This window comes from Sinohyriopsis cumingii, chromosome 2, assembly GCF_028554795.1.
Source record: "Sinohyriopsis cumingii isolate HCF-2022 chromosome 2, ASM2855479v2, whole genome shotgun sequence".
NCBI lineage: Eukaryota > Metazoa > Mollusca > Bivalvia > Unionida > Unionidae > Sinohyriopsis > Sinohyriopsis cumingii.
Window position 1 is genome coordinate 32,601,420 of NC_142962.1, and position 27,735 is coordinate 32,629,154.

Consider the following 27,735-nt stretch of genomic DNA (forward strand, 5'->3'; position numbering starts at 1 on the left):
TTGTTTCAACTGGGCCATGGTTAAGGTATAGAATTGCATGCAGTACAGTGTAACACTTCAGCCCTAGTACAATATTACATCCTAGTATAAAATAACATTTCAGTCTAGACTTACTTGTTTCAACTGGGCCATGGTTAAGGTATAGAATTGCATGCAGTACAGTGTAACACTTCAGCCCTAGTACAATATTACATCCTAGTATAAAATAACATTTCAGTCTAGACTTACTTGTTTCAACTGGGCCATGGTTAAGGTATAGAGTTGCAAAAATTGTTCATCATACTGAGACACCTGTACACTGGCTAGAAAACAAACAAGAAAATGATTCAGCTTATTGTTGAGTGCTGATTACAACATTACGATTAATCTTTGCAATAATTTCTATAAATAATAAAACGTGCAACTAATTGGATTGCACACAAAAAAATAAAAATTGTATTATCACTTTTTCAACCCTATTATTAATGAAGACTAGAACTATGCATCTCACACCATCACATTTTGTCAATTTACAAGAATCTTGCAGAATGCTACATCTCAACTGCTCTGCTATTGCATAATATAAAAACTTTGCAAATTCAGTGATCTACTTTTACCACAGGATTTTTGACAAGCAACCAACAGGTCAACCCTAAGCCATGTGACAGAGATATGAGATATATTCTTCATATACTAAAACTCCCTGCTATCAGGCATTTCAACACTGCTTATAAAGGCTCAACAATAACATCACTGGCTCTGAAATTAATTTTGGATGATGCCAATTTCGCTGCTCAGGTAACCTGAACACACAAGACTTCTGCCAGTAAAGTGTAGGTTAAAAATAGGTGGTCATGCTTTTGCAACTGATAGTCCTGCTCATTCACTTGATGGTTGCACCCTCTTCATGTTTACCTTTAGTCAACGGTGCTCTGAATGTTATTTTGATCTGACTTGCAGATGGGATGGACTCACTCAAGTCTCATGATATCCGTTGCCATGCTAGAAAATTTTAGTCCATTATTATCAAACTTCATTTAAATGTGATGCATAGTGCATGATACATGCCAGTAAACGAAGCACACCAAGACTTCAGTTACGTGTCCATTTTCATCAGTTTCAGACGAATAACTTTATTAAAAATGGCTTAATTCCCACTGACCCATTTCATAAATATAGTTACCTGAAAATACTATCACTGATGTATCAATAGACTTTCCTTTTCTTGTGCTGCAGAAATCACAGTCATAAGATAACTTATCATTCTATGGTTAACAAAATGTTTCAAGTAAGGCAAATAGTCTCTTTGTTTGAAACAATGGATGCAAACAACTTGCAATGTTCTTAAGTATTTAGTATCTAAGGTGTTATGGCAAGATTTTGCAAATAGTCCTGAACACAATTTGTACTGACACTGTGAATGCATGCAGTTTATGTTGTTCATTATAATCATGAGTATTTATAAATATCATTATTGTTATTAACAGTAGTAGTAGTAGTAATGCATAAGTAGACCAAGCTTTTTTATTTGTAATCATATGAAATATCGGATAAAATAAGCAGTGGCTGCACTAGGCAGAAAACAAGACATTAAACAAGGTGCAAAACAAAAGATAACTGAATAATTACCTTGGAAAAAACTGACACCATGACATATAATATACCTCCAGTTGCACATTTTTTGCTTTTCTTTTATTTCTTGCTTACCCAAATCTTTCAAATAAAGGAATATAGAAATATCTAAAAATTACAGGAAAATAAAGGGCACTCAACACCAAGCAACAGTCATCAACTGCTTCAACATCAGACCAGTCATTAAAATTTGCTATTTGGAAATCTTCAAACCATTTCTCAACATACTATCTGGATTCAAATCCACAGATAAGTGTCTTAACCTTCTTTCTGTTCTGATTATGACTTAATAATAAAGCTCTGGCCGTTATCAAAATAGTTGGACTAAATTATCAGTATTGTCTCTAGGTACTAATTTTCCTGGATCCACATGATTAACTGCGGTTAACTGTACATCATTCTACGCAGAATGATTACTTTAAAATAGGCTGTTACCCACACAATTAGTTTGTCTCTGTGACCTATTTTTGCCTGTGGCGAGTAGTACCCTATGAGATGAATATAACCAACATGTTTCAGGACTGAAAATACAGAAGTAACAGAGAAAATGAACCAAGTGCAAAAAACTGCTGATGCTCGCATGAACGTTTTAAGAAAATTATTCTCGTTTCAACTATGCTTTACAGAAAAGAAAAAACAGGGAGTGGAAAGTAAGATGAAAGTATATTTAAAAAAAGCGAAAGAATGATTACATTTTCAAAGAATAAAAAGAATGTGGCAAACTTGTATAATAGAAAATATTTCAATTTAAATGAATAGGTCTGCATGCATTTTACATTAAAACAAGAGCTTGGAAAAATTTCTTACCAATTTCTGTTAGACACTTCAGGGTGACATTTCTGAACATTGGCACATTTAAGAACTGAAAAAGTATAAATGATAGCATGTAAAAGATATATATAATGCTAGATAATACCAACAGTAAATTCACTGTCAAATCCATCACACCAAATCTATGCCAAACAATAACAAATACCCATGCTAAAAAAGTCCGAATCCCAAATGAGCAGGATAAGGTCATTCTGTTTGAGAAGAAAAAATGCATATCATACACATGGCTAAAAAACTCATTCATCCAATCCATGTTTGTGACTTGGACAGTGTGTAAATTACAATAAATTTGCATGAAGCACGTGACTGCATGCCCTGGAAACACGCGTATGTGTGTTAATATATACAAGATTACACTTCCACCAATTCACAGCTAGCACTTGGAATAAATGTGAAGCCCTGATTCAAAGACCCCCAACATCCTTTTGTACAAGCAAACAAGGTGCACTCTGCTCAGATACTCATGATCAACAGAATTTTTAAAAATGCAGCAACAACATTTTTTATTCGTGAAATGATCAATGTTGTATACAGCAATCACATTCACATTACAATACATATTCAATCTGGAACAGTTTAGAAGTAGCCAATATAGTACTCCATATATTATGCTGGATATTTTCATGTATAGATAATGACTAGCGTTATTCAAAGAATTATTTAAAAAAAGGACCTTTTTCTACCAAATTTAATATATATTGGCAATCATTCCCAATACAACAAAACCCGAGTTTCTACCTTCTTGCAAAGGAAGCCACACTAGGCAAGTCAATTCAAACTCTAAACACAAATATGACAGAATTGGTCATTACAATCATTCCTACCAAGTTTACTCACATGGCAATTCCAATCTAAAGAAGTTGAAATAAATTTCCATACGATTGCTGCAGTCATACCAATGATTGCCACGTTCACAAATTGATCATACATTTCTGTTCTTCAACTAAAATGTTTAAATGTATTTTCTTTTCAGGCCATTATCTCCAACATGGCAATGGTAACACGCGAGGTCCAAGTGGGCCTGACATGAAAACAATCCCAAACACGTGTTTAGTAAAGCATGATCCGTGGAAAATTCAAAAGTTGATCCAAATTATCCCAGTGGTTTTTCATAAGCTGAAAATAGCTAGTGCTAGCAGACGAATGACAGACACAGGACCATGCCATAAACTCACAATGTCTTTTGCCAGGTAGGTCATTGTGATAAATTTACTTACCTTGTAAATCAATGTTGTAATGAGTTTTGTCTCGAAAATGTAACCAAGGGGAATCCAGTTCAAGAATCTCAGAAGTGTTTCTAATGTTGATCCAACTAATGGGGCATTCTGAGAATTGTCCTGAAAATACACGAATGTTTATAGAAACAATCAGAAACATGAACTTAAAGCAAATTATCTGATAAGCTGCAACTGGAAATCAATTAATTATAACCAGCCTCAAAAAAAAAAAAAGACACTGAAATCCAGATCAAAGTTCTAGACAACCTATTAATATATCAATAATGAAAGGCTATCATTCTATCTGGCATTTTTTTAAAATACAAATATAACCAAATTCCTGCTGGGTAACAAGCAGCTAGTATAAGAAATAGATATTTAATTTCATACACTGCTGTTTGTCTATTTAATCAAAATTCAGTCATAGTGACCATTTATAAATTTAGGATGGTCAGTTAGTCAATTTATCTGTGTCATACCTCAATCAAGCAAATTCAAAAATGAACCACCAGCAGTCAGACCATCATTTTCTGTTCCAAATTTCCCACAGACCACAAACCCATCCTATAATGTGCAAATCATTACTTAATCATATCTGAAATGCTAAACTTATGCCAGAAGCAGAATGGCTCAGTGATATTCAAACATCTAAGTAGTTTGTGTATACATGTTTGTTTTTTAAATTAATCTTAATGAAACATCCAATTTTGGGGAAAGTTTCACAAAAGTTCCAATGATAATACAGAAAAAGAAAAACTGTTATAATAATCCAAAATACTATACATTTAAATGGATACGGATGTATAAATCAGCTTTTGCCATTCGTCAAATAATGTAACAAATACTGTCAACTTTAAATAAGCCTCCATTTACCATTACAAATTGACAGAGCTGGAAAATCTGCGAGAACTCGCTGCACATGCTGTCTTTCAAATGCTTTGCCTTGGCCTGCGTCATTTGACCACTGGAGAAATCAAATACCTCCTCACTGTGGAAATAAAGTTGGTTTAAATTAGACTATTACATACTGTATTTACTAAACATACAAACCGAGATATATCAGACTGATGTATAAAACATCGATTGAAAATGTAACCCTTTGCATATATAAAATATATGATATGCAGACCTACCAACATTGAAAAAAATCAAAATCAGGAAAATCAACATTAAAAATCAGAAGGCGGGGTAAAAAATCAGGAGGTACAAAAGTAAGGTGTTACATATCATGATAAAGATGTCTACCTTTTTTATCAGTCCACTGTATGTTTAAGTTTTGCATTTCTGCAAAAGTTCATTTATTTGTCCTTGGGTGCCAAAGTAGCTTCCTGGGTTGATGCTGACAGGCTGGCTCTTTGGCTAGTTCTGGTTTTTTTCTAACCATTGAGAATGCTCTCCCAGCATTGCTGTTGCTGTGTGGTATTTAAAGTATTGAAAGCATTACTCTCACAAGGGTTGGAAACAACAGTTGGCCAGAAGCATCCCTTTTTTTTCCCCGAGAGCAACCCATTGATGATCTGCTCTTTCCACAGACAATTCTGCGTCTAAATTGTACCAGTAGATTTGGGAAAGCTGAAACTCTATGCAGATCATCAGTGTTGATTCTTTACCATTTGGCTGGAGAAAAAGGCCAGGTCCTTAAACAATACAACACATAGTTTCAACGCATCTGCAATGCTTGCACGGTGTTTATTAATGTCATCTAGACCACCACATTGTATTGAGAGATACTGTGAGCAACAGTGGCAGAATCCATGATAGTCCCTGTGAGTCAATGGAAAAATGAAAGCAAACTGCTTCTCCCAAACATTCCTATATTTTTGATCCCATTTCTTTTTCTTGGCTGGTGAAAATTCATCAGTTACTTCCTTTTCTTCTTTTTTTTTTGCTTCCTGCTGACAAATTTATCCATTATGTTGCTGTGATTTGCTGAGGGGGTTGGATAAAGAGAACCAAACTGTATTTGTACTAGTGGATGAAAACAGGAAATCAAGCTGGATATGGTAAAGTACTAAGAAACATACCAGACAGAAAAACTAGATAAAGAAACAGGGAAATGGAAAATGATGTTTTGGTATAAATAAATAAAAAACAGATTTTTACTCTCAAGGAGTCGAAAAATTGGGAAATTAGGAGACAGGTCCAAAACTCAGTATTCTCTTGATTTTTTTCAATAGGGTTGGCAGGTATGGATATGCAGCAAACGTTTACACAGAAGGTTGTTAAAAGGTTCAATGAACAATTTTTAAAACCTACACAATAATAAAAAAATATATAAATGAGTGGCAGATTTTTCAACATCTAACTATTAATTAAAAGAAAATGTTTCATAATTTACACCAGTTTGTGTAGAATAGCTAGTCTGATTGCTTCATTTTATTAAGAACTGCAATGATATGAAAAAGAAAATTCAAGATTTTTATATCTGAAACATGTATAGTTTGGATCAAAAACCAATTAACTGAAAGGAGCGTACATCAATGGCACTTTAATCTGCCAACATCGTACTTGGATGTACCTTTTTTTGCAGTATGGGTCCATCCATTTAGTATGTATGCACGGAAGGGGGTTTAACTCAAATGCATACGCTTCTGTATGGGGGGGGGGGTGTCTACTGATGATGTATGTACGCATAGGAAAAGGGGTGGGGGGTGGGGGTGAAACCATGATAATTATTTGTCTAATACATAACCTGTTCAACTGGGTTCAGTCAGCGTTTGAATTTTAGCGGACTCCAGAAAAAAAAAATTAAAGTTACACAGGTTGTTTCTTCCATAAAGCCAGACATTCAACGTCGGTGGACTATCTGTCTTATTAAACACATTATTAATCCTTGATCATTTCTGCGTGGATTAAATATAGGTTGCTCTATTGAATTTGGGGGGGAGGGAGAGAGAGAGAGAAAGAGAGAGAGACCAAGCATATGTATACGTGGGTGTAACAAAGTATGCATGTGTACAGGGAGGGGTCAAGCTTTGCCACATTTTTACATACATACTAAATGGATGGTCAACATACTTCAAGTATAAAATACCTGGGTTCTATTTTGCAGCAAAGGAAAACATGTACCAAGCTTCCCTGAAATAGGCTATAGAGATATTCAGTTAGTGTCCAAAAATGAAAGGCACGTGCAAGTCAATTTTTTTACTGACACAGGCCTTGAACTCCATTGCACATACTCCCCACTTAACTTCTCTTTCTTCAGCAACAGAATTACAATACATGTACCAAGGGCAGTGGAAATCAGCCAGCTTAAGAGAACATCAGTTTTTTCAAGAATGAAATGCAATGGACAGATCAATCTCAAGAGTAATCCTAATCTTGAATGTACTCACCCACATAAAAGCAGATCTTTCTTGGACAAAGGGAACAGATCTAAAAAGCCTCAGAAATGTACAACATTTAGTAATGCCTCATTTAAAAAGTTATAACACCTAATAAGTACCATTGCCCCAAGAGCAAGCCATCACAAAAGCTTGATAACCTTTGAAGACAAAGAAGTTTCCAAGAAACCATTCTTTTTTATGCAAGTGACCATGACCATTTGAGTCAGATATCAATATGGTTTTTTCATAATCCCAAATGCATTCCACTGACAATGTTTGGTAACTGTAGATGGTGGAGAACAATTAATGTACAGAAAATATTTTCTTTTACTCATATGACCTTGACCTCTAGCCTGCCAACTCCACCTATTAGGATTCTTCCTTGTCCGAAGTACATGCTATCCATAAAAGTTTAGTAACTGCAGATAGTGAACTCAAGTCATTGTGGAACCATTTTCATCTATCAAGCCACTCCGGCTGACAATGAAATTGATGAAAGTTCTTCCTTACCATAAATTAAAGCCATCAACAAAGACTGGTAAGTAAGTATTGACAGTGCAGAGCTCAAGTTCTCAGCAGAGACCCTTTTTCCTCCTTATTCAGTGACTATGGCCTTTTACTTTTTCAGGTTGACAGCTCAAGTTATTGTGCAGAACCAAACTGTTACCAGACTGGTGGATGGAGAAACATAGTAATGTGCCTTACAACGGACATATAAAAACCAGGCCTACATTTACTTACCTCAGAACCAAACTGTTACCAGACTGATGGATGGATAAACATACTAATGTGCCTTACAGCGGGCATATAAAAACCAGGCCTACATTTACTTACCTCAGAACCAAACTGTTACCAGACTGATGGATGGATAAACATACTAATGTGCCTTACAGCAGGCATATAAAAACCAGGCCTACATTTACTTACCTCAGAAGCTTTAGAATAATCATGTTGTTCTGGCAAAGTGATTCATTAGTTTTACTTGCACCAACAATATCACTGATGAAAGATGGCCAATTTCGGGGCCATTCATATTTAAGAATCTGAAGGAAGAAAAAAAAAAACATGCTTTTGAGATGTTTCATTAACACAAGTTTGACTTTATCTCAAATCTACTTACAGAAAATAAAATTTTTAAAATAAATTTGAAAACCTTGTTTTGTTTTTAATACACAGAACCAGCTGAAAGAATATTAGGAAAAGAATCATCTTCATGTTGTTTTTTTTTATAATTCACACAAACATCTATGCATCAAAAAAACTTTTACTTTGAGAATTTGTTTGAGCTTGTTGGTTTTTATGGAAAACTTTTTAATACTAATTTAGTCAATATACACCAAAGGAAACACAGAGCTGTGGACCCTGGCTGGTCTACCTTGAAAAATCTCTTTTATAATGATGGTATGCTAAATATCTAATGTGGTAAATACTGAAGAAAATCCTATATGGGTTTCATTGGACTAAATATTCATTTTGTTTTGCAACTGGTAATCAACCAGAGTTGATGTACACTTATCACCCCCCCCCCAAAAAAATGCATTCATGTGAGATGAAATACTCGAACTATCACAGCCTTTAAACCAGAGATTTGATCTTTAATCATTCTTCTTCACCATCTCTGTAACAAGACAGACAACTCACTAACACCCAACCTTAATAGAAAATACCCTTCGTTACCATACAAATGTGGACAAATATTGCTAAAATTTGAAACCCTGATCAATAAATTTTTAGCGTCCAGGTTGCAAATAATTCTGTTTCATGCATCAAGATGAGGGCATTTCTATTCAAAATGTACCAGGGCCTGAAGGCAAGCCAAGATTAAACCCATGGATTTAAGTAGAAAGTACTCTTAATATATAACTTATGAGAATCTTTTTTTTTGTGGTTTAAAATTAAACTTGCCTTAGCACCCTGGTTATGTCTTTTATAATGGTACAGCACACAAGCCATTTCAGTCTATTACCTGAACAAGGATCATGTTAAGTTTCCCAATATAAACTTTCTCCCTCTCTAGTGATACTGTTTCGGATGAGGTTTTGATGATAAGACCCACAATATACTTCTTGATACCTGCAATGAATAGAACAGACAAGGTTTGGGGAGACAATTTTTAAATGCATCTATTATCAATCTATTTTACTTAAAGCTAAGAAACATTGCTTGTGGCAAATTGGTTTTGTTAAAATGTGTAAAAACATGAAAAGAAAAGAAGAAAAAAGGTCATTAAGTTTTCATTTTTGTTACAAATGTAAGGGTTAATTTGTATCACATTTTACACATGTAAAGGTTAATTTCTATCAGTTTTCTGCAAATGAAAATTCTCCCAAATGCATAGCTTGTCACAATATTCGCAAGCTCTACTTCTACGAAAACTGATCATCCATGCTGTAATTTTCCGTAGTCCATTCTGGATAATTTAAAAAATGCCAGTTACTTGACAGCAAATAAGTTTTGGAAGAGAGTTTGGAGAATATTACATGGATTTCATATAAAATATACACCTCAGTATTAGTTACCTTGCTACTGTGAAATGTAATAGGTTTCCAGAAACAGCTGCACATTTAACACACTGGTATGATAGTCCCTCATTCATCTCCATAATCTGAATTCTGAATACTTCATTATTAATTGTCATGTTTTGTTTTCATCAGTTACAAAATAACATTACTGCAAAAGTGAATTGGTAGTCCAACATGACAGAAACAAACCAGATTTGATCAAGTGATGTCACAGCTGTATCTATCATAGTGACTCTCCTTGCTTACAGCAAGAATGCAAATGCTAAAATCTTGCCATTATCTTTAAAACGGCTCAATGGATTTGAATAAAATTGTGGTATATATTTTTATTTTTATTTTATATTTTTATTCAAGCACATATTAAAAATCTGTTGAAGCAGTGGAGCTTGCAACTGGTTTCAAGTCAGAATGGTTAGCGCAATACACAATGAAAGGTAGCTTTTGATTTGTGACATCTTTATCAAGTCCTGTAGAGTAGGTCATAGCAACATAGTTACTCAAGACAACTTCATCCAAGGCACATGAAGCAAGTAAGATGTCAGTAAGTGTAGTAACACACAAATTTGATGCCAATAAGTGCACTAACACAGATGTCATTATGTGTAGTAACATAAGACTTGCAGCCCTGACAGAGAGGACGGATGAGAAGAAAGACGACAAATCTTTTATAATGCCTTCTCAAAGAAATAAAAACAGTTCAAAAAGATTATGAAAAGATCATATCAACAAGGCTTTCAATTGTACATTGTCATATGTATCAAATGTACATTGTCATATCAACAAGGATCTCAATTGTACATTTCATTGCTCAAGTTATTACTTTTTATGTTACAATCCACTTGCATCTTTTGGCACATTCATGGTTCTCCCAGTGAAGATACCCATTCTAATCAAACAGCAACAAGTCAAAACCATTCAATCAACAGTCCATATTTTAAAAAAAACGTAGCAAATTCCTTAAGAAATCACTGGTATGGCATCTCTCTACTTAAAGTAATACTAACCTTCACACTGTGGCCTTGGCAACACTTTCCATCTTGTTTTGATGACATTTTCTAAAATCTGAAGAGCATAATATTTAGTCTGTTGATTACTGGAATACTCTAAAATAGTGTCCACTCTTGTCCAGGCATCAGGGTGTTCCTTGAGGGTTGTAAGCACTTCCTGGGCCATGCGTTGCTGAAAGGAAAGATCAAACAGACAATGTGTTCATCAGATTTTGTTGTCATACTAGTCACCCCTTTCTCACTCACTTGCATGATAATATGTCAAACAAGCTGTCATCAAAATTCAAATGATTATTATTAATATCTACATAGATATTATTTAAATTGCAGCAAAATATTAATAATGAACATGTTTTATAGTAATATCTTACATCAAGGAGAAAAATGAACAATGAATTGAAATTAAATTCACCAAATAGACAGGTTCACATATTGTAGTTTTTAGGGAAGCTTTCATTCCAAGAGATATACTGTGTAATACAAGTTCTGGTATAATGCAGATAATCCTAAGACTGACAGATGTGCCACACTGTGTTCATCTCGGTGATGCCAGCATGCATCCACTCCTGGAAACCAAGCCTTCCAAGCAGTTACGTATCCATGGTATATTGCAAACAATAATGTAAAGGAGGCAAAACTTTTAAAGCAAACAAGATTATCTCATTTTTATAGCACTAATATTGTGCATGTCCCTCAAATCTAAAAGATGGGGGGAACACAATATCCCCTTGCCAATGAGATCCTGGGTTCAACACTGGATATGCATACAAAAATGTAAATGTAACTCACCCTCTGTCCATCTCCTTGGTACATGCATGTCACTATGTTATCTAACAGGTTGATGTCCAGCTTTTGGTTAAAATCCAGAAGCTTTGAAGCTTCATCCGCCAAAGTCCCCATGACTATTGGCGGCATCTATAACAGACCTTACTACAACCTGCAAAGATGAAGAATATCGTGTACAAGGCAGAAACATGAGACTATCAAATGAATAAGTAATGTTCATTCAGTCTATGGATAATACTTTATCTTGCACTCAGAGATGAATGAACTAGATCTTTCTTTGTCAAACATGTATAAAATGTGAAAACTCCTGTAAAAGTGCCAACAACAAAAAAAACTGGAGTCAAACTGTATAACAAATTTGGTTTGCCTAACTCTAATGATTTTCACTTAATAGCACTACCAGATATGGTGTCTGAAATTTTAAGATGGGGAAATTCACCCACACCTGCTTCCAAAGATGGAAGGGAAGGTGATGATCAGGGTTGTGGGAGAAGGGAGAGGCAGGAAGTGAGCTTCGCTGAATGACAGCTGGTGGGTGACAACATTATTATAAAGTTTTGAAGAAGCATTTAATGATTTTGTGTCTAACTGTTGCTCAGCTGATAAATGTTCTTTATTGTTTTGTATGACGACTCCTTAAGAAAGCCTTTGCAAACTGAAAATCAATTATTGGACCACACATATGCACATCGGTATACAGTGATCTATTTATTTACTGTTTCAGAGGTTAGACCACAGGCCTTTGAAGCTCTATCAATGTATGTATAAAAACAGCCCTTTTCTATGTATTTCAGTTTTTTCTGGGATATTGTTACATTTTTTTTACTACAGTGATAGAGCCACAAAGGTCTCTCAGTAAGTCTATTCGTCAGAGTAGGTCAAGTTCTGTTGTGAGAATGGAATAACCTTTCACAATCAGCATTTTATGACTGAAGAACCACTGCAATTACGGTCAGTCTTGAAAGATTGGGGAACTGGTTTTCTGGATATATATCCAAAACAAACATTTGCCATAATATGTGCATGTTGTTCCTAGGATATTCCTGTCTATGTATCAGATTTTCTGCAAGGCCTAAAACATAGCAAACAACATTATGCCAAATGCATCACCACTTTCTGCGCTATGTTCGGTTTGCAGCAAACAGTTATTTCATACTCCAGTTTCATCCTACACAGATTATCTTTGCATTTCACTGGACTTTCCTAAAGAATTCAGTTATCTTTAGTTTCAACATGACACACTGCTTTTGTGTTCAGACATTTGTCTATGTCTGATTGCAGACCATCCCAACCCTAACATGATCAGCTCAATAAGGCAGCATACTTTTGTCGTAAGTTTGACCAGTTTTCAGTAAGGTTTAACAAAATATCATGTACTGCTATTGTCAAGTTGGAAAACTTGTATTTAAAAAGTTTGGTATTCCAAACTGATGCATCGATGGTAAGAATTATGTTCATCTGAAAAGTTTATAAAGTACATGTACACCTCATTAACCTCTAGTACAGTTGCACAAACTTCAGCTCCAAACCCTATGCAGCTCAATGCTGGTTGCTATCTCTCAACTTAATATAATTCTTTAATTGTTTTTCTTTAATACACACGACAGCAATCATATCTCCCACCATGTGACATACTCAAAATGACATGTGATGTCTAATAAGCGTAATTGTCTCTTCCTGCTTTTATTCAGAACAATATGAATAATCCTTTTTATTCTTCTGTACTGATTATTAAAGCTTTTTAAGAGACTTATGTTTTGCTTTTGTCTTTAACATGCAGACCTGCCAACCACAAGACCATCTCAGGTAGGCAGCTGATTTTCTTCCGTAAGATTTACCAGTAAAATGTAAAAAATATCAGTAACTGCTATTTTAAGGCTGGAAAACGTAATTAAAAGCTCAACATAGCGACAACAACATTATGTTCAACTGAAAAGTTAGTAAAGTATGCGTAGACCTTATTTACCACTAATACAGCTGCACGAACTTTAGTTCCAAACCCTATCCAACTCAATGGCTTGTTGCTATCTCTCAACTTGACATAATGCTTGGAAATTCTTTTTTTCCATTTCATATGACGCCGCAATCATATCTCCTGCCACGAGATGTACTCAAATTGGCAAGTGATGTCTAATAAACATAATTATGTCCTTTCCATCTTTTATTTAAAAGAATCTGAATATTGCTTTTTATTCTGATGTGTTGATTATTAACACTTTCTTGAGGCTTATTTTCCATTTCATATTAAACATTTATCACTTTCGGTATGCCATTTAAAAAAAATTCTATAATCAACAGTTTGATCATTCAGACGCTTCACATGAACAAATAGGTGCAGCTTAAAGTGTCTGGGGTGCTGCTGTAAAGTTAGTCTGGTTCCCTACCTAATTTCACTATTTCTAATACGAAACCCAGATCCAAATAAAACACAGATGAATCAATTATCTGGATTTTTCGGCAACGATCATTTTTCCGTAGTTTTTGCTTGTATGCCACAAGTCTGTATTTTAAGGGTAATTTTCGTAAGACGTGGGGCAAAATTGTAAGAGTTGGCAGGTCTGAACACATATCAGTAACTGGATGCCATTCAAAAAAAATTGTATAATCAATAATCTGATCATTCACAACCATTAAAACAGTTTTCCTGCAAAGTATTTAAATGGGTACAAATCATACACTTACGAAGAAAAATGTTAAATATTCAGACACAGAGAGGCTTTTTGAAAGCTGTTGATGCCTATTTCAGACCTTTCCATGGGTTTTATCCTTAACATTTTCTAATTTTGAAGTCTTTCAAGATCAGACATCAAATTTATGGGTTTTACAAACTTGAACAAACCTTGTAGACTGAAATATCAAAGTGAACAATGGTAGGTCTTGCAAAGTTTGTGGCTGATTTTTACTCATGACATTATAGAAATCCTCTCAACATGCATCCAAGAATAGTCTCTTACTTGTACAATACACAAACAGGGAACTGATATAAAATGCAAGCTTTTGCAGCGTCTATTTGTAGATTCTTCCAAGTTTTTGGTTTACTTTATCTTCACCATCTCAAGTAATTGTTGAACGGTAACCGGTAAAAATGCCATGAAATGGACAAACTAGTTAATGAAATCATACAAATGCACAACAGATTCTAAGGCTACAAAGATGAAGGTCAAAGCATTGGAAGAGCTGAGCCAATGCTAGTTCTCAAGCTTCTGTAAAAATTTACCTTTCAAACAATCAAACCGTTGAAGTCAGCGAAGGCTATACTGCAGTCCTCTTAAGCACCACCAACCAAGTATAATGATCTGTTTATGTGTCTGCAAAATGAAAGACAGGAAATTACTTCACATGCATCAGTGGCTAAAAAACATTTTCAAATTTTAATTTTACTCTAGTTTTACTTTCTTAAATTTCATTTGGGAAATATACACAACAAAGCATCTAAGAAGCTATATCATGCAATAACCACAATATAGCACAAAGGATGAAAGCCAGGACAAGGTGGTCCCCTGCTACCACCCTGCAACATCGAGCAGGATAACAAAACAGAAGGGGAAAACAAGGCTTCAAATTGATAGAAACCTGCTATCCCTTGCTCAAAGAACAACACTGCAATAAACTTTAATGATTAAGTGTTCATATTGTGAAAAGCTAGAATACATCATCCCAAAACAGCGAGTTTCATTCATACAAATCAGTTGCAAATCTGAGGCTCCTTTTTTTTCCTTACAAAGTAGGTCAAAGAAAATACTTCAAGCTACTTTTCATGATAATGTGCTATGGCAGACTTCCTCAATTGGGCTATAGTAAATTTGTTTTCAAGACAGTTCAGGCTTCTTGCCTGTGGTTGATCTTGTTGACCAAAACTGATGCAAATTTTCAGTACCTAAGGAGGCCCTAAAGATTGTCTTATTGTTTTCTCACAATAGAAATAGAAACTACTCTTTCACTGAATGTTGTTGATGTCCAACAGAGAAAGGCAGGTTATGTTGAACAAGAAAACTGACAATGCTTCCGTCTTTTTAGTTCGCAGGACTTGAGTAGGTGGCAGCTGGAATCTGCTGAGTGCTCCTAATTTTTCTAAAATCTATATGCCTTTTGCTAGCAGTCTGCTTTTTCACATGGTCTCTGCCACATGCCCACAAAGGCTCATATCACTGCTTATAATTAATGTCATATTATATAGTACATGTATGACAAGTACATTGTAAGGAACGATACAAGCCATGGTGCACATTCCCAATTCTAAAGTCCATGGAACTGTGTACAATAAAAAGCAAAATATACAGAAATATTTGATGGCTGAATGCAAGGTCAATTTGGTATATCCAAATCTATGCTTCACTTTTTGTGGAATACATTTCTTTTTCCTTGGAGGTGAAAACATTTTAACTGTAGTGTAGCTTAATTATGAAATGGTATTAATCCAGAAGATGAGACAGACGTTGAATGGTTAGCAAATGGGGGTTTCAGTGTATGTGAACTTGAGCAAATTACTATACATGCTAATTTTTTCATATCTAAAAAATTCCTACTTTAAAAAGCTGTACAGATGCTACAAGTATGTACATGTGCCATTTAAAAACATTCCAGTTGGACCCCCACTTTCTTAACAAGTATTTGTAAAACTTATGTTCTAAATATAAATTAAATACTTCAAAATGCTCACTCCAGGGAAATTAACAACTGGATATAGTTCTACAACATCACCACTAACAGTACAGGACCTTTATTGGCATTAGTGACCACTGCTGATATTGTAACTAATGCTTCAGAGAATAAAAGTTATTTTATTCCCAATATAAGCCAACTGATTGGAAATTCATTATTTGTTTGCATAAGGCATGAATCCGTGAATCAACCTCACCCAGCGTCGTGAAATTAAACCAAATTCTTGAGGGTTGGCAGGTCTGGAATGCAACCAAACAGAGGTCACTGTTTATAAGCTAAGTGAACAACACAATGCAATCAATGACCTTTACCTAGATCTTAGTGACACTTTGGTTTAGTTTTAACATTTACAAAAATTATAATAAAAAATTAATTGTTGCATATATTAGTAATAAATATGATGATACCTGGGTTGTTGTTGTTGTCGTCATGTATGAACTTAAAACAAGCAGCTCAGGTTTTCACATTTAATTTCCCTTTGACAGGGTACCAATCATTACAATCAAAAGGTACTTGGCTGACTTTTCTTAAAATTTTGACAACTTTAATCATGATCAACTAAACGGCGCGAGGAATCTTTCAGACAAAACCCCATGTCAACAGGATAAGCTATATAACAATTTTCAAAAGAGTCCTTCTAGCAACTTAAATGGCTGACGGAGGGACTGGCAACATTTTAATTTTGGACCAATTAGACCTTGGGATAAATGTATGTATAAAAGCATTTGTTAAACAGATTGACATCATTAATACAGCTTTCCAAAAAGTATCTTCTCTTACACAGCTTGAATCTTTACAATGTAAAATCAAAAGTAGAAATGAAGATATCATTCCTTTTGTTATTGAATATAATCCATGTTTGCCTAATATACATAAGATTATCAGTAAATATTGGGATTTATTAAAATTATCATGTAAAGCAAGTGTTAAATCGCTGCATGAAAGCAAACCCACTTTCTTATAAAAGGACTAAAAATCTTGAAGATTTCATAATTAATTATAAATTAGAAGAAAAAAATCATATACAAAAGGATCATCAATAATAGACCTAGATGCTTGCACTGTTCTTTTATTAATGAAATTACTTCTTTCAATAGTAATAACATGAAAGAAACTTTTAATATGCGTTGTGATACTACTTGTGCAACATCAAATGTTATTTATTTGATCACATGCAAAAATTGTGGCATCCAATATATTGGACAAACAAGTCAACATACATCTACACGCATGAGCCAACATAGAACAAACACAAAAAATTATATTGATCTATCATTCTCATCTCATGATGCCACACATTTTAACAAGAGTTCCCATACTTTGCAAAATGTCTCCTTTCAACCTATTGTTATAGCCAATTCTGAGATGGAACATCTGCTAAAGGAAACCTGTTGGATTCAGCATCTTAAAACGGTATATCCAAAAGATCTTAATTCCAAAACGCTATACAACATATAATTATTTTTATATTATTCTAATTTACAGAATAACTTCAGTAGTGAAAGTATAAACTAATATAAAAAAAATCAGTTAATTCTTTAAAAATGAAATTGCATTTTCAAATTTATTCTCAATACATTATGATTAATTATTTATAACATACTTGATTATAAGTAATATACACACCATAATTTTGTACTATATAGAGTTCTGATGAAATATTAAACATTTGTCAATAATATATCATGATATATTATTTTTTATGTTGATCTTTTTAATGTTCAGATTTATTTATTTTTATATCTTTTCTAAATATGCATTATACATAATAAAAATATTAATGATTGTTTATCTCTATTCATAAATTTTATAGCAGATACAAGATTTAAACAAGGTTTAAATTGCCTTGTTGTCCAGTTCATTCTGTATGGCAACAATGTGATTTATTGATGCAATGATACTGAACTACCTTAACTACCTTACATGATTATGAAGCACAGATTTTGGCCAGAACATCAGTCTTAATTACCCGATTCAAATGATGAGTAATTTTCTTATGCATGTACACCGTCCATAACAAACAGACTGTATGTGCCTGTGATCGGCATTTGCTATCAGGTCTCGAAAACGCTTGATCACAAGTATTTTGGGTGCAAAATGTGTTTCTGGGATGTGCATGTGATTAGGATCTTTAACGTAGCTTTTAACAATTTTTCAGTCATATCGCTACGATGTCTGCAGTGTGGCAGCTTATAATGATGTCAAGCACTGGGGCATCATGTCGCGGACATGTAGCATGATGTCCCACCCAGTCACATTATCCTGACACCATGCCGACCAGTCCTAACACTAACCTCTTAATGCTGAGCGCCAAGCGAGGAAGCTGTTAGTACCATTTATGTAAGTCTTTGGTATGACTCGGCCGGGGTTCAAACCCACGACCTCCCGCTTCCAAGGCGGAAGCTTATTTCTGGGATGCAGAAAACCACTTACACAGGAGTCCTCTGTATGCATGTAATAGGTGGGCTGCAAAATTCAAAGACTTGCCAGACTTGCTTTAGTCATCAGCTGAGTGGAAAAATGTGTTGATCAGTCAGCTATGATGATATTTACAATGACTAAAACTGCTTGTAGATTTTTAAAAATCTTGGCAGTGAATTAATTAATCACAACGGCTCAAGAAGCATATGTAACTTTCCCATCTGTCTCAAAAACAGCGTGCCAGTGATGATCATTCCCATCCCCAGACTCCAATGTAACAATTGTCAGAAGGAGAATAATTTTCATAAAGTTATTTTTTGTCATACATTCCTCAAGTCTTAATTTTGTGTTTTAGAGATATTTTCATTAGTGGATATCAACCCCCATGTCTCTGTTGGTGCTAGCAATGTTAAAAGTGACAAAAAGTCAGAACAATGTAAAATGAAGGGAATATCTGTTTTGTATCTGGCAATGAAAACAGGAAATGTAAAGTGTCTGACAGACTTTAGTGTAATTATTTTCAAGGTGAAATGGCAATGAATATTTATTTTGAGGTTGACAAAGAGAGACTCATTTTAAGCAAATAAACAACCTCTCATGAATGACTTGTTATTTGGAAAAGTAATTCAGTATTCATAGGTATTTATGATATTAAATGCGGGTATACAATACAGTAGAATGAGAAAGCAAGATCTGGACTGGTTTTCACAAGATACTTGGGCATATGTTACAACTTACACTGCAATAATCTAAGTGTTCAAGGACAATACAACAGCAAAGTGCAGACCACAAAACTACTGAAGCGTACAAGAATATCTCATTTCTATTGTGCTATTAGTGCTTATGTACTATTAATTTCATTTGTCCCTTGAAAATGGCATTCTCCAGATTTGGAGAGAGCAGTAATCTACTACGGGGGGGGGGGGGGAGGAAGGCAAATTTCTGACACAAGAGTAGCAAACCATACCAGTACAATTTAACCTTAGTACAGCAAAGACAGGGAGGGTGACCATGCAACCCCTGCCTTTGGGATCCCATGGGCAACTCTAGCCATTATCTTAAAAATGTTAGACTTTGATAGAATCAATTTAGAGTTTAGTGTAGCACATTAGGCACACGAAGGGATGCCAAAAGTAGCATCCAATAACAAATACCTTCATAGGGATCAATTTGAGCATGTGCACCAACTGCCATAATAATAATATTGCTTTATTCATAGAGGGTGATTCATTGGTCAAGGACTAGTCTCTCTTGAGGCCCTCCTAAGGAGAGTAATAGCATTAATTACTGTTTATTTTAACATGTTTAGTATCAAAATACTAAATTCAATTGTCCATTAAAAACACATACATGCTCATGATATCTCTTCTTAAATACTCTAATATTTTCAGCAGATTTTACATGTAGTGGAAGCTTGTTCCACAGAACTGTACCAGAGTATTAGAGCTCTTTTTAAATTGCTCTGTTCTTGGTTTTGGTGCTAGAAGCTTTCCATGTTATACTGATCTCAATGGTATTGTCCTGAAGATACTCTGGTGCAGTTCCACGTAGACATTTATATAAAAGAACTGCCTTGTGAAAATTTATCCTGTCTTATATGAACCATATGAGTTCTGTAAATAACGCTTTTGAGAGATGATCAATTGTTTCATCTAAATTTGCGCATGCTGCTCATTTCTGAAGTTTATAAATCATGTCAAGCTCAGATTTAGCAGTTTCCCCATACATCTGAAAAATAATCCATTGTTGGAAGAATGTATGACTTGTAGTATTGATTGCAAGTTTCCATAGGTAAATATTTCTTGATTCTGCGGAGTATGGCAATTTTGGATGACAGTGTTTTACAAAGCTTATCAATATGGTAATTCCCCAATAAATTATTATCAAGCCTTTCATGCTTGACATTTTCTAATGGTTAACTATTTACTGCAAGAGATAGTTTTGGGTTCCCTGACTTGTGTAGTTTTTGTGATGTCCCCAAAATCATACATTTTGTTTTACGTTTATTAATCACCATTCTATTTTGTTGTACCCAGTTTTGGACTCTAATAAGGTCTGAGTTTAATCTCATTTGGATAACTTTAGTATCAGAACTAGATGTATACAAGGTTGCATCATCTGCAAACAAATCTGTATTTGTGGATTCATTAATTAGTGGTAGATCATTGAAGAGGACAGGGACTAACACTCAGCCTTGAGGGACCCCTGACCGAATAGTGCCAGTCTGAGAGCTAATATTGCCAATGCTTACTTGTTGAGACCACCTCTGGTTTAGGCATGATCTAAACCAGTTTAAAGAAGGATGTCGAACCTATAACAGTTCAACTTTTGCATCAGAATTTCAAGATCAACAAGATCAAAGGCTTTCTTGAAGTCAAGGAAAACAATCCCAGTCATATGTCCATTATCCATTTCCCTCAGCCAAAGATCAATTAATTTGGTATGTTCTCTTTGGCACAAGTGGTACTTTCTAAATCCTGATTGTGCTTTATGAAATAGAGAGTATGTTCATAAAAATGTATAGACCTGAATGGCTACATGCTTTTTAAATTTTTTTGACAAAACAGGTAGAATTGATAATGGTCTGTAATTCCCTGGGTCCTCCTTTTCTCCTTTTTTAAAGACAGACGTAACCTTTGCATATTTCGGTGTTTCTGGAAAATTACCACTCGTTATACTTAAGTTTATGATATGCATTAGCGACGTTATTACTGGTGCAGCAATTTTAAGAATGTATGGACCAATCCCATCCAATCCAGAGGATTTATTAATATTCACCGTTAATTAGCATATAAAAAACACCAACTTCACTAACATTAGCTACTGAAAAATAAGTATCATCAGGAATTTTAGCTCTTATAAATGATAGAAGAGCAAGTTCAACTGGGGTTGTTTGGGTCCATTGACAATAATGAAAATAGACAAATGTAAATGAAGTCTGTGAAAACTTAAGAAATCATGGAATATTTAACACATGCATAGCGGGTGTGGATCTGCAGCCACCACTAAACTTCTCTGACCCAAGAGTAGCACCATACCAACGTATTCCCACGGGGTGCAAGGCTGATAAAAAAAATCCACTTGGTGTCAAACTGGGGAGGCAACCCCACCCACCCCCCGGTAAAAAAAAAAGTGGTCACAAATGAGTAAAATGAAAAACTGCCATACCCCCCAATTACACAAACAAGCTTTAGATTACATGCTTTGGTGTCCAACAATTAAAACACAAAGGGCATTTTGGCACCAGAATGAACTAACCTGAATTTTACATACTGAACAAGAGTCCTACAATGTAAACCCTTGACCATAATAGGTGTTGGGCATCAAGGTCTTACTACCTAATAACAGTGCTGTGTAACATATTTTACTGTTGTCAACATCGGATCATGCTACACAGTGCCGTTATTTGGGCAGTAAGACCTCAATGCCCAAAACATAAATAGCAGGGTCGAGGAAATACACTGTAGGACCAACTGAACTAATGGCACTGCATACAACTACTTACAAAATAATGCAGAATTTTAAAGATAATTTCAACACTTGGTAAGGAATTGCTGCATAGCAATATTTGTCACGTTCAACTGCTGGTTAAAGGCACATAGAGTTATCCTTTTAATACCCATAAACCAGATGCACATTTTGTACAGAATAAAACTTACATGTGGGTCCTAAATTTTCACTGGCATTATTAAAAGATGTTTACTGAACATGCCTTTTTAACACATTCTAACGTATGATGCCTAACCAGAATGAGTACTGTTTTTATACACGTTTGCAACATACAATTTACCACAAATTTTAGGTTCAAATGTTAATAGTTTTTGTTCAAAAACAAGCCAAAGTATTACAATGGCTTTTAATGCAACTAGAATGATTTGGAGGGGTGGAGGAGGTTCTTCCCTCCCCAATAGCTTCACCCCTGATTCCTTACCAAGAAGCTGCCGCTCGCCTTGACCCCCATCTCCGGACATTAAAGACCCCTTGAAATTCTGCCATTATCAGTTTGTAATTGCGCTCAATCAGCTTCTCGTTGAAAATGCCATATCGAACTAAAGTTCTATTTAATTACCTTCTTTAACCAGTTTGTCTGTTCCAATTAAATCAGTGACAGGCAATAAAACATTTTATTCAACAAACAGGAATAGGAAATGTTCAGCGTGTAAAATATATTGTGCTTCTATCGTTTATCAACTAAAAGCACACCCGTCTATTTTTAGCGCCTCATAATTATCATAAGGCAAAGTGAAACTATACTTCAGCAGACAGATAATTTAACTGTCCAAGATTCTTAAATTATGCTACACAAGTTTCACTAAAATGGTTGAGTTTAATATGCATCTTAAGACTAAAGAAAAGATACACACGTCATTCAACATTTTCAAAGAATTTGATGAAAACATGTTTGGTGTAAAACTGGATAGATCTGGTTCGATGGTAATTTTCCATTTACGCGCCTTCCCCATGTGAACTCATTCAGTTTAACTCCCCAATATCGTCACATGACAAAGAGTTTCCGTTGTTTACAGTGACTAAAATGGCGGCGCCCATGTATCTTGAGAACCAACATTTGATTAAACATTTAGAAATTCCTTAAACTATAGTTTAAAAAGAAATAAAATGTTTAGATACGCTACAACTTGCTGTTTACTCACTTGCTTCGTGCGAACCCCTTCGTTTCTCAAGATGCAGAAAATCCGACAACATTTCTCAACCGGTTGGAACTGGTACACGGCCGCCATGACCGTTTTTATTCGGGACTTTCCGGACAATTACGGACAGGGAATTTATACACTAATTCTCTACTTTGTTGTTAATTTTTATTTGCACATATGTATATTGATTTTAAGGAATATAAGTTACAGAATAAAGATATAACCGCTCATCTTATTTTCTATATAACTGCAAAGTAGTAAAAATTAATGTCCGTGAATTTTGAATTCCCAAAATGTAGTCATATTAGACGATTTTTTATTGGTTCGTGCTTTTAAATCTAAGGAATGGAAGAATTTGATTAAACGTTCCCTTTTTGATAATTTCGAGCAAATAAAAAGGATCAGGTTTTCTTTTCCTTTTAGTTTACGCAGGAATTTCGCTTGATACTTGCCAGAATGGTCTTTTCCTTGAAATACGCACGATGTTTACTTGTGGAAAATTTTATCGCTTGACCAATGAAAATCTATGTAATTAATGCCAGTAGCACAGAAGAATCATTGAAACTTTTATTCCGCCGCATAAAAGTTAACCCAAGTAGATGAATTTTTCTACGTAACATTCTATGTTGCCATGACTATATTGCCCTTCGTTGTGTTTATATGTACAAATATAATTTTGCTTCAATTGTTGCATGATTCAGCATTGAAGAAAATAACAAGTTTTATACTTCCTGAAATATTACTGCGCAGACCATTAATGGCCATACCATAATTTTGCGGAAGGCAGGTGCGTCTATACCATAATTCTCTGACGGTAAATACTATTTTGAATAGGTTTAAACCGTTCATTTTGGCCTGAACTGGTTTCTTTACATTTTTTTATTGAGCATTTCAGATGACAGTTGAAATTTGGAAGAATATTTAGAATGTTATGTCAGTTGAAGGATCGTAAGAAAAACAGACAATAAACACACATAATTATCCAGTATTATAAATTGGAATTATATTTCCTCCAGCGGAAGGACTTTGTCAATTAAGTGTGTTACTGTATACTTTTTTTTAAAAGTCAGTCATACAGACTATGTATACGTCCAACAACGATTATTTCAGTTATGAGTGTCGTACTTTAGAAATGGAATCAACACACATAAAAGTCCAATGCGATCGATAATTTTCGTCAGAAGGTTTCTTGATAACGGTTAAGATGCAGCGTATTCAGTAATTAGGACTGAATAGGCTTCGGCTGAACAAAATTTGTATTAAATTTTAAAACAACAATTTATATTTAAGATGAGTGACCTGTATGACTTTTACTATAGATAAACGGTCATTGATATTCAAGACATATCTACACTTATCAACGTAATTGTGTTTAACTGTCATTTTGTTATTTCATACGTTACACAAATTAACATGGTTGAACTTGAGCAGTGGTTTATGAATCAGAGAAGGACATCAACACCATAACTGTTTAACTGTCATTCCGAAATTTCATCCGTTCCACAAATTAACATAGTTTATTAATCAAAGAAGAACCCTTTATGGAAATAATATCTTCAGACTAGCCTAGCAGTCCATCAAACTAAATAACTATGCATATTATGTTGTTATCTTAAGCTGGCATACTCCAGATAAACTTTTGAAATGAATTGAAGTTTTTAGGAAGCAATTGGATTCAAATAGAGATCTCAGTGTTCATCTGACCTTTTGATTCACCAATTAGATTACAACAATTAACTTTTATTAAAGTGAAAAAGTTATTTCAGATCGTATAATTTCTTGAGATAACTCTTGTTATAACACAAAGTGCAATAATTTGTTTTGGTTGCTATGTACAAGGGACTGGGAATTCTAGAATATGAACATATGCCAGATCTATTTATCATAAGTAGATTGGAATTTTAATGAGACTATGTTTTTAAAAGTTTGGAGGAAATTCTACAGATAATGTTAAAGATATTACTCCTTTGCATAGCATAATATCCACAATTCATAAGGAAATTAATTTGATCAGTTCGGGCAGCAAGGCAGTGAGAATGTAATCTTGAAGATACCAGTCCCAATTCTTGTAAAGATTTGTTGTTTGCCAAGCAAGAAATTAACATGCAGGTAGATCAATAGTATTTCTGATTGATAACAATGAAAGAAAAAAAAAACATGTCTGCTAACACTGCCATTCTTATCAGGAGTCAGAAGTCCTGAGGGATTCCATCCCATAGACCCCTAGCCTACATGTTTATACTCTTTCCTATTATTTTCTTTTTTTTATAATCTGTCATAGTAATGTTGTCTACCTTATTAAAAAAACAATAAAATTTCAACTAATTTACAACCTTTATATTTTTCATGATATATGTTTAGTTTGTTGACTAAAAATGATTAAAGGTTTAGATTTAAATGAAACAAATTATCATAAACCCATTTGGGGTAGAGCATGATCAGATTTCACAGCAGTACGAAACAGGATATGATCAAAAAGTTTAAGACTTCTTGTTGTACTTCAGTTGAAAACCTGGTAAGTTGAAGAAAAAAATGCCTTGATTGCTTTTTACACTCCCACGTTAGTAGGTGTGAAAGATGCAGGCATGTATTGTTATCCTTATTGCCATAAATCCTTCAGTCAGGCACACAGTCTTGTTGGTACAAGAGTTTCATGGATTACCATGAAACGTAAATATTATGGTCATTACCAGTACTAGATATCGTCAAAAATATCGACAAATCAGTAATTTTTGTCTAGTAGTATTGTATCATACAATCTTGGTGGAAATAGACCCCCGTTTTTGTTTTTATAGATTATCATAATACTCAGTAAATGTTAAGGTAATGATCATGTTACAACTCACTTTGCTCCTGCAGTTTTTTTAAAGGGTTCTTGCTCTTTATCATGTAGTATAATGTATTGTTTAAAACAACCTTGTCAGCACAAGACCTGCTGTGTTTGATGGATTATCATAAAACTTGGTAAATATTTGGTCATCACTTGAAGACTCACTACATCAAATCACTGTTCTTGCAATTTGTTTTCTTCAGATTTACAGCCCTTTTTGTAATTTTTGAGTTATTTCTCTTTTTGATTTGATTCCTGAAGTAGTGTATGACAATCTTGTGAAGATATGTATCTATAGTTTTGAAAGACGCCATCAAATTGTTTTTAACGCAATGTTCATCATTAGAAGATGTTCATGTTGACCCCACCGAATGTAGTGTACACTCTGTAAGAGAATTGTATTGCAAATTTGTATTGATATGTATTATGGTGGCTGAGAGGTCTAAAGTACTTCACATAGGTTGGTGGTTCTTCTGGGCATTTTCCACACTTGTACTGAGAAATGGTATTAAATCCCAAAACAACGACAACAAAAACAAATCTTAGTGCTCCATGACTTGGGAGTTATTGCCCTTTGTTACCAATCAATGGATGCAGTGCTGAGTCATTTTACTTGCATCTTTTACAAATGGTTATTGCAATTTTTTTGTATAGTCTTGTCTACATCATGAGTTTGGGTAGTGCATGGGTATATTTACATAAGCAAATTGCACACTATTCATCTCTTTTGTATAGTTGCAGCTAACATAAAGTATCCTGAACAGGAGAAAAAGTAGTAACAAGATATTTGTCAGAGGATGTTAATGTATTGGGTTTAACACCATTTTTCAGCACACAATAGACTGTATACAGCGGCCAGTATAACTTGTGGAGAAAGAGCCCAGGAAAATCCTGATAAGAACAATCAGTTTGACTGGGTTCATTCTGATAATAAATTCTCATGTTTATTATTTATAAAGGAGTTCAGTAATTTACAAATGTAACCATTTATAGCTACTCACTATATTTGAGATCATATTTCCTTAACAGTTTAGATAAATAACCATCAGTCCAGATGGGATATAAGCTGGATTCAGAAATATCATTCAAGAGTTTCAGTATGCAGGGCGACCGCTCTGGTGGCCTAGTGGTTAGAGCAGGTTTGAACCCCAGCCATATCATACCAAAGACTTTTAAAAATGGTACCAACAGCTGCCTCGCTTGGTGTCAGGATAATGTGACTGGATGGAATCTGATGCTACATGTCTGCAACATGATGCTAGACATCACTATGAACTGCCACATTGTAGACATCATAGCAGTATGACTGAAAAATTGTTCAAACTACATTAAAAATCCAAATCACACACATGCACAAGTAGGCAGGGGATGTCCATATCTGATCATGTCACCAGTGTAGTATGTTTAAAGTACTTTATGCTAAATAACCTATTTTGGGCAGTATTAGAAATACCATTCGGTGACCCAGAGTATGATTTCCTGGTCCATTTTATGTTTCAGTTGCACCTGAGTGATCATTCTTTTTCATCCTTCAAGAAGTTAACCAAAATACAATAACTTAAGAACCGCTCCAGTGGCCTAGTGGTTAGAGCATCCGCCTTGGATGCGGGAAGCCGTGGGTTCGATCCCTGGTCAAGTCATACCAACGACTTACAAAATTGATACTAACAGCTGCCTCGCTTGGCGCTCAGCATTAAGAGTAAGATGTTAGTGTTAGGACTGGTCGGCCTGGTGTCAGGATAATGTGACTGGGTGGGACATCATGCTATGTCTGCAACATGATGCCCGAGTGCTAGGCATCACTATAAACTGCCACACTACAGACATCGTAGCGATATGACTGAAAAATTGTTAAAACTACGTTAAAAAT

The 27,735-nt window shown here is 34.7% G+C and overlaps 2 protein-coding genes across 7 annotated transcripts in view; one reads left to right on the plus strand and one right to left on the minus strand.

Annotated features, from left to right (window-relative positions):
- Positions 1 to 23,134, minus strand: part of LOC149804581 (exportin-1-like) — an 81,047-nt gene extending 57,913 nt beyond the window's left edge. For 2 of the 5 annotated variants that reach the window (XM_089941853.1, XM_089941837.1), the window contains exons 1-10: positions 23,036 to 23,134; positions 14,518 to 14,608; positions 11,304 to 11,451; positions 10,512 to 10,686; positions 8,952 to 9,058; positions 7,913 to 8,028; positions 4,533 to 4,647; positions 3,660 to 3,779; positions 2,419 to 2,473; positions 229 to 302 (exon numbers count right to left, since the gene is read on the minus strand). In XM_089941853.1, coding sequence (XP_089797979.1) covers positions 229 to 302; positions 2,419 to 2,473; positions 3,660 to 3,779; positions 4,533 to 4,647; positions 7,913 to 8,028; positions 8,952 to 9,058; positions 10,512 to 10,686; positions 11,304 to 11,429 — 888 coding nt within the window. In that variant the 5' untranslated portion in view covers positions 11,430 to 11,451; positions 14,518 to 14,608; positions 23,036 to 23,134. Of the gene's footprint in view, positions 1 to 228; positions 303 to 2,418; positions 2,474 to 3,659; positions 3,780 to 4,532; positions 4,648 to 7,912; positions 8,029 to 8,951; positions 9,059 to 10,511; positions 10,687 to 11,303; positions 11,452 to 14,517; positions 14,609 to 22,747; positions 22,859 to 23,035 lie in introns of those variants that run through there. The other 3 variants (XM_089941844.1, XM_089941820.1, XM_089941828.1) reach the window with 2 other exon arrangements.
- A 631-nt stretch (positions 23,135 to 23,765) lies between these two features.
- LOC149804582 (uncharacterized) overlaps positions 23,766 to 27,735 on the plus strand; it is a 57,709-nt gene continuing 53,739 nt past the window's right edge. Inside the window, exon 1 of one of the 2 annotated variants that reach the window (XM_089941865.1) lies at positions 23,766 to 23,849. The gene's annotated coding sequence lies outside the window, so the exon portion shown is untranslated. The remainder of the gene's footprint in view (positions 23,850 to 27,735) is intronic. The other variant, XM_089941873.1, reaches the window with a different exon arrangement.